This window comes from Pomacea canaliculata, linkage group LG4 (genome assembly GCF_003073045.1).
Source record: "Pomacea canaliculata isolate SZHN2017 linkage group LG4, ASM307304v1, whole genome shotgun sequence".
NCBI classification, from domain to species: domain Eukaryota; kingdom Metazoa; phylum Mollusca; class Gastropoda; order Architaenioglossa; family Ampullariidae; genus Pomacea; species Pomacea canaliculata.
Genome location: NC_037593.1, coordinates 31967253 through 31978027, shown reverse-complemented (window position 1 = coordinate 31978027; position 10775 = coordinate 31967253). Strand labels below are relative to the sequence as shown.

The following is a 10775-nucleotide window of genomic DNA, read 5'->3' as shown; positions in this document are numbered from 1 at the left end:
ACACACATATGTAAGCACATACAAGAGTCCATCTGTTGACAAGTTCAAATTTTGACAGTCTCTGTTTTTATTTCAATCAACAACTCAGCAGCCGTGTGTGCATGTGACAGCAAAAATGTTAAAAAATATGCATAGGCCAGCAATTATAATAGCATAATTAAAATGTATAATAGGCTTCAATCATTATATTCTGCAGATTTATAAGATGTAGAGTTACGAGTAGTAAACATGTAGACACAAGATGTAGTTGTTCTTTGAGAGAGAGAGAGAGCATTAAAATCGTTGAACGCTGGAAGTTGAATAGAAACATGATCACTGTTTACAAACTGTACTATCCAGTCTAGAAAACAGCCATTTCTATTTTTAAAAAGATAACCGATAAATGTACATATGATCTAATTATCTATTCCACCCGCCTACAGCGTGTACCGGAAGTTAAAATCACATCCGTCCAGCTGTTCATTAATGGCGGCCTCCAGACGTTCACTCTGGGCCACCGTCAGGTGATTCTTCCAGTCGCCCACCTCACCTGCACATCAAGTAATACAGTGAACTTGAAGGTAACACGTGATTTAAATTAGTAACGGCTCTACATTCTCGTCCGATTAGTAACCACTGTAGAAAGTGTATCCTAAGTACCTGAAACAGGGTGGCGGTATATTCAGCAAAATTTAAAACAAACAGTGCAGTTGTCGCAAAACGGTTTTTGCCCCATCATCAATTAACAGTTCATGGATTTATCATTAAATGTCAGTTTAGAACATCTGTGTTACTTAGGCGACAAGACATCAAGCTCCTTACTTGTACGAAAGAAGTTTACAAACTACATTAAATTACAAAATCACGATTAACCAATCAACTTAAGTCACAGCAGCTAAGACGATTCTTAGCAAACGACTTTTTCTAACTTTTTCTCGCTAACTTTTATGCTCAGCAAATAAGTGAAAACTATTAAACAAAACAAAAAAAAAACACACACACACAACCAAACAAACAAACAAACAAACAAACAAACAAACAACCAAACAAACAAACAAAATGCGTTTCGAGATGGTGTCTTTCACGTTGAGTCGAGAACAAAAACATAAAGTACGAGGACAACCATCCCTTCTGTCGAGTACAGCGGCAGACAATCAGCAACGTCTAAGGGAATTAATCTCTTTTTGGAAGAAAGGAGTTTAGTCCTGCTAGGGTTATCTCAGCTGATTGTTGGAAAGCTGACTAAAGTGAGATTCTCTTACCTAAATAAAGTGACATTCTTTTGTCTGACAAAGCTAATCTTGATGTCTAAAGTGGGTGTGAGAGAGAGAGTAAAAGTGAGAGATGTAATTGAGAACTGAGAAAGAGGAAGTGTCGGAAATATCAATGATGGTGGCAGTTACAAAGCTGATTATCAAGATGACGACGACCACGACGATTTGTGACAGGAGGCAGAAGCCTTAACAATGTTATGAAAAAAGTAATTGGAAAAGTGGATAATTTGCTTATTTATTCGGTGGTGGCCAGAATGATGATGGTAGGACAAGAACTACAAACCTCTCCGGAATAGTTTGACTGGCGGATTGTCCGGGCGGCTGAAGTGTGGAGATATTTCCTTCATCTTCTCTGCTGCGTGCTTCAGCTTCTGAAAGCCGCATGCGTCAGCAATGGCTGCACACAGCTCCGGGGGGGCATTCACCCCGAGGAACTCGGACAGCTCTCTGACGGAGCCCACGGGATCCTAGTCACGTGACAGAGTGAGCAGGGTGTGGGAGTTATGCTAGTGTGCAATGGCGAGTAGCCAGGAGGTCGAGTTTTGTTTGACCCTTCCAGCATCGAGCAAATAAACGACATACAAACAACCTATTGTCCATTCGCATCTTTTTCGTGTTCTAGTCGTGTTTATCCCATTTCTTGCTATAAAGAAACGATATACACATCTCCTGTCTTTTATGTTTATTAATGCATCTTGCTTCTTTGTTTGAAATAGTTTAATAGTGTCATTCAGCAACATAAATATATATATATTCTATTCATGTTGAATATTTATTCTTATACACTATGCTTCCGTCATATACTACTAATATTTTGATATTCTAATTAAAACAATCATAGCCAAACAGCTATGCGTAGGTCTACCTCTTTCATGTCCTCATAAGAAGCTTTGAAAATTGGCAAATCGGGGTTTTCTTTAATAAAAGCATCCCATTCCTTCATGTATTTGAAGAAGGTTCCAAATGGAGCTGAAATGAGAGAACACAAATATTGAACACAATTCCTTAAACTTGTAACATTAGATAAATGTCTGTCTGTCTGTCTGTCTGTCTGTCTGTCTGTCTGTCTGTCTGTCTGTCTGTCTGTCTGTCTGTCTGTCTGTCTGTCTGTCTGTCTGTCTGTCTGTCTGCCTGCCTGTCTGTCTGTCTGTCTGTCTGTCTGTCTTCATAACAAAGATTTCTACAAAAAATCCTCTTGTTTATCACACACACACACACACACACACACACACATTCATACTTATCTATGAGTGCTCTTCAGAGCAGGGTGGTCTAGTAAAAAAGTCACCTTTAAAGAAAACTTTGCTCTTGTCAACTTTACTTTATCGACAAAGGCTCAGTACAAACACAGACTTGCAATGAGTACAAAGGAACCAAACAAGAACACACCATCTCATATCAAACTATTTATGCTTCAGGATCACCGTGGCATGTATTTTTCACATTTCACGAGCATTATCAGCTGCCGACAGCTTGACATGCTACAACCTAAAGTAGTTGTACATGTTCCCTTTTTAAATTTATCTCTCATTAAAGATACTTATAGTTACTGCAAAACTTAAATCTCAGTTTGAGAAGATCTCTGTATTATGCACACTGTATTTTTCAAGCAAAGAAACATTGGAATATCACTAACATTTCTGTTAATATGATAGCTACATGAAATGTAGTTACACAGTCTCCCACCTCTTGACTTCATTTAGTTTTTGGTTGGCTTAACACATCACGTGACATGGCAGCTACTCATGAAGTAGATGAAAATTTAAGAGACAGAGCTAGAATTCCGAGTTAACCCTCGAGAGTATGGACAGCTACACAAAATGTCTGTGTATTAATTAACCTTGGTTCACTCACGTCTTTCTGTCGAGAAGGTCTCTTCTACTTCCTGAAGAGTCAAGGTAGAGCATCCGGGTGCTTGACTGACGTGGAAGTAGAATGACACAACGATGTCCTTAGGGTTTCGGTAGACAAAGATGATCCTTCCTTTCTTGTCCTTCACCTGGCGGGGAAGCATGTTGACCGGCAGGTGAGTGTTTAGAACTCGGGGGGACGGGAGGGACTCGACACCCTCCAGCTCCACCGCCTCCAGCATCACCGTCTCCTTCGCCTGCTTCCGGTACTCCACCTTGCCGGCCATCAGCATGCTGACCACTTCCCACGTCCAGTGGGTACCTTGGGAAAAGTGAACTCCGTTTAAATGACCAGTCAGTCAGTTACCTTTCTGACTGCGGTCTCCTCTACATTTAACTGACACTGGTGACCAATAGGCTTTGCCATCTTTAAATTTGACTTTTTTATTTTAGTTAATCATCGAAACGTCCTCCCTCCTCATCATCAATCTCTTATTCTCGTGTCGTCTGCTTATTGCTAAGTTTTGTTACTTACTTTCCTTACAGGATGTACATTCACTCTTTTGTTGCAGTTCGCTTTTTTTGCTTCCCACCTCCCTCATTCTTTACTACACTTGCTATACACTTATATACTTACACTATATACTACTACACTTTACTACACTCTCTAACCTGATTTGGCGAAGGCACATATCAGCACGTCGTCGTCGCGAAGATCAAGTCCCCGGATGTAGTCAATCTGTTCTTTCATTGGTCGATTAGTTTCAAAAGTTTTGAAAAACCACATCCCCTCCACTTCTACCAGTGGAGGACCTTCATTTTCTGTGCGCTCCTTTTAAGGAAAAAACGTGGTTATCAGATTCTGTGTCTCTATTCATTAATTTTTCTGTCTTTGTGTCAATTAGAATGTAGGTTTACTCTGAAGCACTCGCTCGTTTACACGTCGCGCGTGCTTGCACACACACACACATACATATTAAGAGCCACAAACCAATATCAAACTTACTTTCGACATTTTGACACGACCTGTAAATAATCAACAGGCTAATAAATCTCGTGCTTGCTTAAAGAGTTCGTTGTCTTCCTACAGACCCTACCACACAGGGCACAGCTCTGTAGTTCATACACAGACCGCTACTTTCATTTATTGGGATCGAACGCAAACAGAGATGAGTGAAAATCAGACGCAGGGCCAGCTACCGATCAGTTTTCTACTCACCATATTTTTTAGAAGTGAAGGAGATTCTACAGGATGTCACCTCGCTGCCTGGGAGGACAACCGTGTTGCACAAGCTATTGTAAGAGAAATCTTGCACGCGCAAACCTTGTGAACATTGCAAGGTGGACCCTTTTCTTTTTGATTGTCACCTAGACACAATCTAGACACAATCACGCCTAGACGCGTCCCAGCAATCCCCACACGTAGTGCAGTGTGACAGGTGAGTGTGACCTTTGTCCTCAGACCGGTGGGGGCACGATAAAGGTTGGTTTAGTTTGTCACTGAATTATTTTTGTAATCTGGACCTTGTGCAGTCTCTCTCTCTCCCCCTCTTGCACACACACACACATAAGAAGTTGTTTGTTCATTAATCAACTATAAATGCAGAGAAGTTCGTGAACTCGCTGTTTGTGTTCTAGGCTACGGTTATCGCTCGTCTGTTCACATGCAGGTATCAGCACATGCACACCTGTTACACACCTGGAGTTGGCTTGAGCACGTTGTCAGCGGGTTCCACATATCTATTTCATGTGATTATTTTTTTCTAACTGACATTTTCCGATAAGTTGAGGGCTGCTCTCAATTCCAAAACAATCGCTCAGCAGACGACCAGCGAATGACACGCAGAGTTACCTCGCCTTGCAGAGTTGCAGCCCGTGAGTCAGCAAAATGTCTTTTTGAAGCTGTACCAGCTTTTTCTGATGGGTATGTGCTGATTACTGACCTTTACACGCACCACACATCGACTAGGACCACATCTATACTCAGTCACTCCGACATGCAATAACGGTTTAGTGCAGTTGTGTTGGTCCGAGGAAAGTGTGAGGCCCCGAGGACATGTATACTTGTGTACAAGTAGAGTAAACATGATATGTGTCCGTGTGTGCGCGTGTACATGTGTGTGTGTCGGGGTGAGGGAGTTTCTGTTCCACCCCCTCCCTTGCTCTGCGTTCATCTTCGCTTCATCATTCCTCTCCCTACGAGATGTGAAAGCACTCACAAACGATGGAAGAGTTAAATACAGAGATCAGATACACCTCCCTCACAACTTCTATAAAATATCGAAGCAATGCTCTCAATATTCGGCTCAATAAAACATTTCAAAAGAAATATGTAACTGCTTCTACTCGAAGATTATACTTACCATTTGGAACAGCCAGCCTGCTGTGGTCAGTACAAGTGTACTATACCAGTGCAGCTGACACACATACACAGGGCCGCCACCCTCGTCGTCCCTCGTTTAGTGTCATTTCCACCTAATCTCGCCCTGGATTCCCCCAATAGATAATTTCCAGCCGACACTTTCTGTCCTAGTTTAATGAAATGCGCAGAAGGAGCTGCTTATTTGATTGTCCAATGGCTCTCTCAAATGCAGCATCATCGCAAATCGAAAGCAAACAGGTATAGTGCTTAATAAATTAAAAAACATACTCTGGTATCATTTAAGTCACTTAGAAGTTTCACCTTTGTGGTATATCATAACTTCAGGCGTAGTAAGTTTTCCAGCATCATCGACTGGCTCATCGTCTGAATAAACCCGAGGTTGAGAACTTCGCCCTCTTCTTGGGCAACGATTTTACACAAAACCCAGTCATTTACAGATTGTTACATTTGTAACAGGCCAAAATAAAAACAGATCTTAGAGAAAGTGCTGATATGTGGTGCAAGTATATCTCATAATTCTGGCAGATTGTTAACTATTCCAGATTATTATTATTATTATTATTATTATTATTATTATTATTATATTATTATTATTATTATTATTATTATTATTATTATTATAGCAGCGCAGCAAAGATATGCAAGCACACGCAAAAGTCTGTTAACAAGCTCAAATGTTGACAGTGTGATCCTTTTAATCAACAACTCATGTTTGCTTGTGACAGAAACTGTTAAAAGGCTTGTATATGGTAGCAAATATAATAGGTTTCCAATTATTATATTCTGGATATTTGTAGATTCCGCAGACTTACTACAGTAAACATTCAGTCACAAAATGTGATTGCTCAGTCAGCATTACCTATCGAGAAATCAGTCAATGAGTAAGCCTAAAACATAGACGCGCGCGCACACACACACACACAAATAAAACTAACATTCCTTCACACTCTAGTTTGTGTTCAGGCAGTAGTCACTGGAAACATTTACTGATCTGTTTAAGATGTCAAGCGATCTTTATATTTTTTTTAACCAATAAATTAACGCAGGGTCAAACCACGGAATCCATCCTCCCACAGCGTGTACCGGAAGTTAAAATCACATCCGTCCAGCTGCTGCTTAATGGCGGCGTCCAGACGTTCACTCTGGGCCACCGTCAGGTGATTCTTCCAGTCGCCCACCTCACCTGCACCAAACAAAATAAAGTTAGTCCAGACTTAGGTGAAACGACATCACACTCCTTACCTGCCGGAAAGGAGAAGCAAACAAACTACTTCTAATGACGAAATCACGATTAACCAATCAAGTGTAGGTGCTTACAAAAACTGATAATAAAGATGACGACGACCACGACGATTTGTGTCAGGAGGTGGAGGCTGTAACTCAGGGGAAATGAGGTGGGTGGGGGATGAGTAGTTTCTGTGGCGATGGTTATCAAGATGATGGTAGTACAAGAACTACAAACCTCTCCGGAACATTTGGACTGGCAGGTTGTCCGGGCGGCTGAAGTGTGGAGATATTTCCTTCATCGTCTCTGCTGCGTGCTTCAGCTTCTGAAAGCCGCATGCGTCAGCAATGGCTGCACACAGCTCCGGGGGGGCATTCACCCCGAGGAACTCGGACAGCTCTCTTACGGAGCCCACGGGATCCTAGTCACGTGACAGAGTTAGCAGGGTGTGAGACCTATACTAGTGTGCAATGACGACTAGCCAAGAGGTCGAGTTTTGTTTGACTCTTCCAGTATCGAACAAATAAAGGACATACAAACAACCTATTGTCCATTCGTATCTTTTTTCGTGTTCTAGTCGTGTTTATCCCATTTCATGCTAATAAGACGAGAAATATGTGTACACAAATAACCTACTTTCCATTCTCTTCTGTTTTGTGTACTAGTCCTGTTTGTGACATTATATATATATCCGGTATTGTATGCTTATTATCGAGTCTTGCTTTCTTTTATCGTGTCCGCTAACGAATATAGTTTCTATTATTATAAGTTATACTTCTGCGCCATATGCTACTAATATTTTTATATTCTAATTAAAACAATCATAGCCAAACAGCTATGGGTAGATATATCTACCTCTTTCATGTCCTCATAAGAAGCTTTGAAAATTGACAAATCAGGGTTTTCTTTAATAAAAGCATCCCATTCCTTCATGTAGTTAAAGAAGCTTCCAAATGGAGCTGAAATGAGAGAACACAAAATGTGAACACAAGTCCTTAAAATGTAATATACGATAAACATCCATTTACCTAGCTATCTATCTCACTGTAAAACGAACCTTTCCTAAGAAACATATCTCTTCTACACACAGACAGACACAAACATATTCACAGTAAGCTCTAGAGAGCCCTTAAGAGCAGTGTAGTCAGATAAAGAAGCCTCAAGGCAACCTTTGCTCTACTTTATCGACAAAGGTTGAGTACAAACACACATTTGCAATGAGTACAAAGGAACCAAACTAAAACACATCATCTCATATCAAACTCTTTATGTTTCAGACCGTGGCATGTATTTTTTTTTTTTACATTTTACGAGCATTATCAACTACCGACAGCTTGACACGACCTGCATGTTCTCTTTTTAAATTTATGTCTCATGAAAGATGCTTATAGTTACTGCAAGATTTAAAGACTAGTTTGTAAAGACCTCAAGATGAGCTTGGTCCACTAGTTTTATACCTCCGTTATGTTGGACATTTTATGCGCCTACTCTTCCAGCAAAGAAACATGTGAACATTTCTGTTAATACGATAGCTACATACAAAATATAGTTATACAGTCGCACACCGCTTGCCCTCGTTTCGTTTTTGGTTGGTTCAACATGTCAAATGACATGGCAGCTGATCATGAAGTAGATGAGCCTTTGAGAGTTAGAATTATCGAGAATTTTTCCAGTCTTAACCCTCAAGCGTATGGATAGCTACACAAACAGTCCGGATATTAATTTTTATTTTACTTACTCCATCCTGTCAAGAAGGCCTCTTCCAACTCCTGAAGAGCCAAGTCAGAAGATCCGGGCATTTGCTTGATGTGAAAGTACAGGGACACCAGGAGGTCCTTTGGGTTTCGGTAGACAAAGATGATTCTCCCTTTCTTGTCCTTCACTTGGCGAGGAAGCATGTTGACCGGCAGGTGCGTGTTGAGAACTCGGGGGGACGGGAGGGACTCGACACCCTCCAGCTCCACCACCTCCAGCATCACCGTCTCCTTCGACTGCTTCCGGTACTCCACCTTGCCGGCCATCAGCATGCTGACCACTTCCCACGTCCAGTGGGTACCTTGGGAAAAGCCAAGTCAGTTTAAATGACCCGTCACTCACTTCCTACGCCACTGTCTACTGAAAGTATATTCCAAAATAACTTTTTTTCTTACTACAACCTTGTTTTAAAATACTTCTCCCTTTTATTAAATTTCGGACCTTGAACAACTGATTTTCAGTGAATCGATGTAGGCAAACTGAGATGCCTAGAAATGAAAGGTTCTGTAAACTCTGTAACATTAAGGATGTAGCAGATGTATTTTATTATCTATTTAATTGTACAAAAACTTGCTGACCACATTGTTTTAACACACTTTTTCACACTCTTTCCTGTGGACCTTCTCTCGCGAAATCTCGTACCCTATCCCTCCCGTCTTCCCTTTTCCCCCCTTTCTGTTTGCGTCCCCAGATTTTTCTCCTCCCTCTCTCACCTGCTTTGGCGTAGGCACATATCAACACGTCGTCGTCGCGAAGATCAAGTCCCCGGATGTAGTCAATCTGTTCTTTCATTGGTCGATTAGTTTCAAAGAATTTTGGAAACCAGATCCCCTCTACTTCTACGAGTGGAGGACCTGGAGGTGCTCTTCCTTCATTTCCTACTTGTTCCTTTTAAGAACAAAAACATTGTTGTCACGTGCTATCTCTCTATCCATCAATTTTTCTGTCTTTCTGTCAGTCAGAATGTTATTTTGCTCTAAAGCACTCACAATCGTGCTTTCTTGCACACACACGTACACACACACACGCACACACACGAACAGAGACTCTGAGACACAAGCTCATGACAAACTTGTGACATTATAATCAACCTGACAATGTCTGACATCAGCATTACATCATGACCGGGATGATAAAATCCTTGAGTCCATCGTCTGCGACCTGCTGTCTTCCTATAAACCCTGGCAGTGCAGGGTGCATCTCTGTAGTTCATAATTAGAAGGCTATACCTTCATTACCTGGATCAAACTCAATAACAGGTGTGTGGAAATCAAATGAAGTCAGTTACATACTCTCTACTTACCATAATTGTTCTAGAAGCGAAGGAGATTTTACAGGTTTGTAACGACAGCTGATGCAGATAGTATCACCAGGTCTTGATAATTTTTTGTCACCAAGTCCTACACGCGTTCACAGCAATCCCGAAGAGGACAACGAGCTGACACGTGAATGTGACCTTTGTCCTCAGGCAGGTGAGGGAGCGATAAAGGTCACTCCGTTTAGTTTGTCACGGAATGGTCGGGACCTTTAGTCTCTCACACACGCACGTGAGAAGCTGTTGCTACATCAGTCGGCTATAACTGGAGGAAAGTTCATGAGCTCGGTGTTCTTGTTCTTGTCTGCTCACAATTTTGAGCACCTGCACACCTGTTACACACCTCCAGTTGACAGGTCACGTGGTCAGCGGGCTCTGCGTATCTACTTCCTGTAGAGCTTATTTTCTAACAGACATCCTCCGACCTATAGTTGAGTGCTGCTCTCAATCTCAAAGCTAATTCGCTCAGCAGACGACAGACCGCGCAAACATTTGCCGGAGAGCAAGCATATAGAGTTACCTCTCCTGTCTACATATCATGCCTGCAGCCATGAATCAGCAAAATGTCTGTCCCCAACCTCCTATCACAGATTACTGACCTTTTTGCACTGATAAGCGATCAAAGCCGCAGCTATACCCCGTTCGCGACCCTACATTACATGAATGTAGGTCCGTGACTCGGGTATCCCGGGATGTAATAACAGTTGTGTACAGAGAGCTAGGGAGACCAGGGACATGGGTCTGACTTCCCAGGCAAACACACCAAGATTGGCCAAAGATTGGTGATTCATTGGCTGCAATATTGGACGACGATGGAAATGAAAATTAGCCCCACACTTTACCCAAGATTTACCCAAGGTTGGTCTTCGTGACTTTTACTAAATCGTTAACAGCGCCTTCCGATGCTTCCAGCTGCTCTTCAGGGGTAGTAACTCTCTTGCAAGTTAATATTTAGGGGGAGTAACTCCTAGTCATGTATGCAAGATAGCCCTGA

General features: G+C 41.7%; 2 protein-coding genes across 3 annotated transcripts; both read right to left on the bottom strand.

Annotated features, from left to right (window-relative positions):
* Positions 1 to 35: 35 nt before the first annotated feature.
* LOC112563112 (sulfotransferase 1A1-like) lies at positions 36 to 5615 on the bottom strand. Of its 2 annotated transcripts, none has more exons than XM_025236862.1 (6): positions 5467 to 5615; positions 3776 to 3935; positions 3108 to 3425; positions 2119 to 2222; positions 1537 to 1720; positions 36 to 529 (listed from the first exon to the last, which is right to left on the bottom strand). In XM_025236862.1, the coding sequence occupies exons 1-6, from the start codon at positions 5467 to 5469 to the stop codon at positions 417 to 419; spliced, it is 882 nt and encodes a 293-aa protein (XP_025092647.1). In that variant the 5' UTR covers positions 5470 to 5615; the 3' UTR covers positions 36 to 416. The 2 variants fall into 2 exon arrangements, with proteins under 2 accessions (XP_025092647.1, XP_025092646.1); XM_025236861.1 differs by lacking the exon at positions 5467 to 5615 and adding an exon at positions 4323 to 5380.
* Positions 5616 to 6163: 548 nt separating this feature from the next.
* LOC112563002 (sulfotransferase 1A1-like) lies at positions 6164 to 10612 on the bottom strand. The gene is made up of 6 exons (XM_025236676.1): positions 9770 to 10612; positions 9180 to 9354; positions 8450 to 8767; positions 7567 to 7670; positions 6949 to 7132; positions 6164 to 6669 (listed from the first exon to the last, which is right to left on the bottom strand). Exons 1-6 carry the CDS (start codon positions 9770 to 9772, stop codon positions 6524 to 6526), a joined length of 930 nt encoding a protein of 309 aa, XP_025092461.1. The 5' UTR covers positions 9773 to 10612; the 3' UTR covers positions 6164 to 6523.
* Positions 10613 to 10775: the final 163 nt, after the last annotated feature.

Coding starts and splice junctions, on each gene's coding strand:
- LOC112563002 (XM_025236676.1), bottom strand. Junction 8,768..9,179: donor ATGTGCCTACGCCAAAGCAG/GTGAGAGAGGGA, acceptor GCTTTTCCCAAG/GTACCCACTGGACGTGGGAA. Junction 7,671..8,449: donor GGCCTTCTTGACAGGATGGA/GTAAGTAAAATA, acceptor CTCTCATTTCAG/CTCCATTTGGAAGCTTCTTT.
- LOC112563112 (XM_025236862.1), bottom strand. Junction 2,223..3,107: donor GACCTTCTCGACAGAAAGAC/GTGAGTGAACCA, acceptor CTCTCATTTCAG/CTCCATTTGGAACCTTCTTC. Junction 530..1,536: donor AGTCAAACTATTCCGGAGAG/GTTTGTAGTTCT, acceptor CTTGATGTGCAG/GTGAGGTGGGCGACTGGAAG.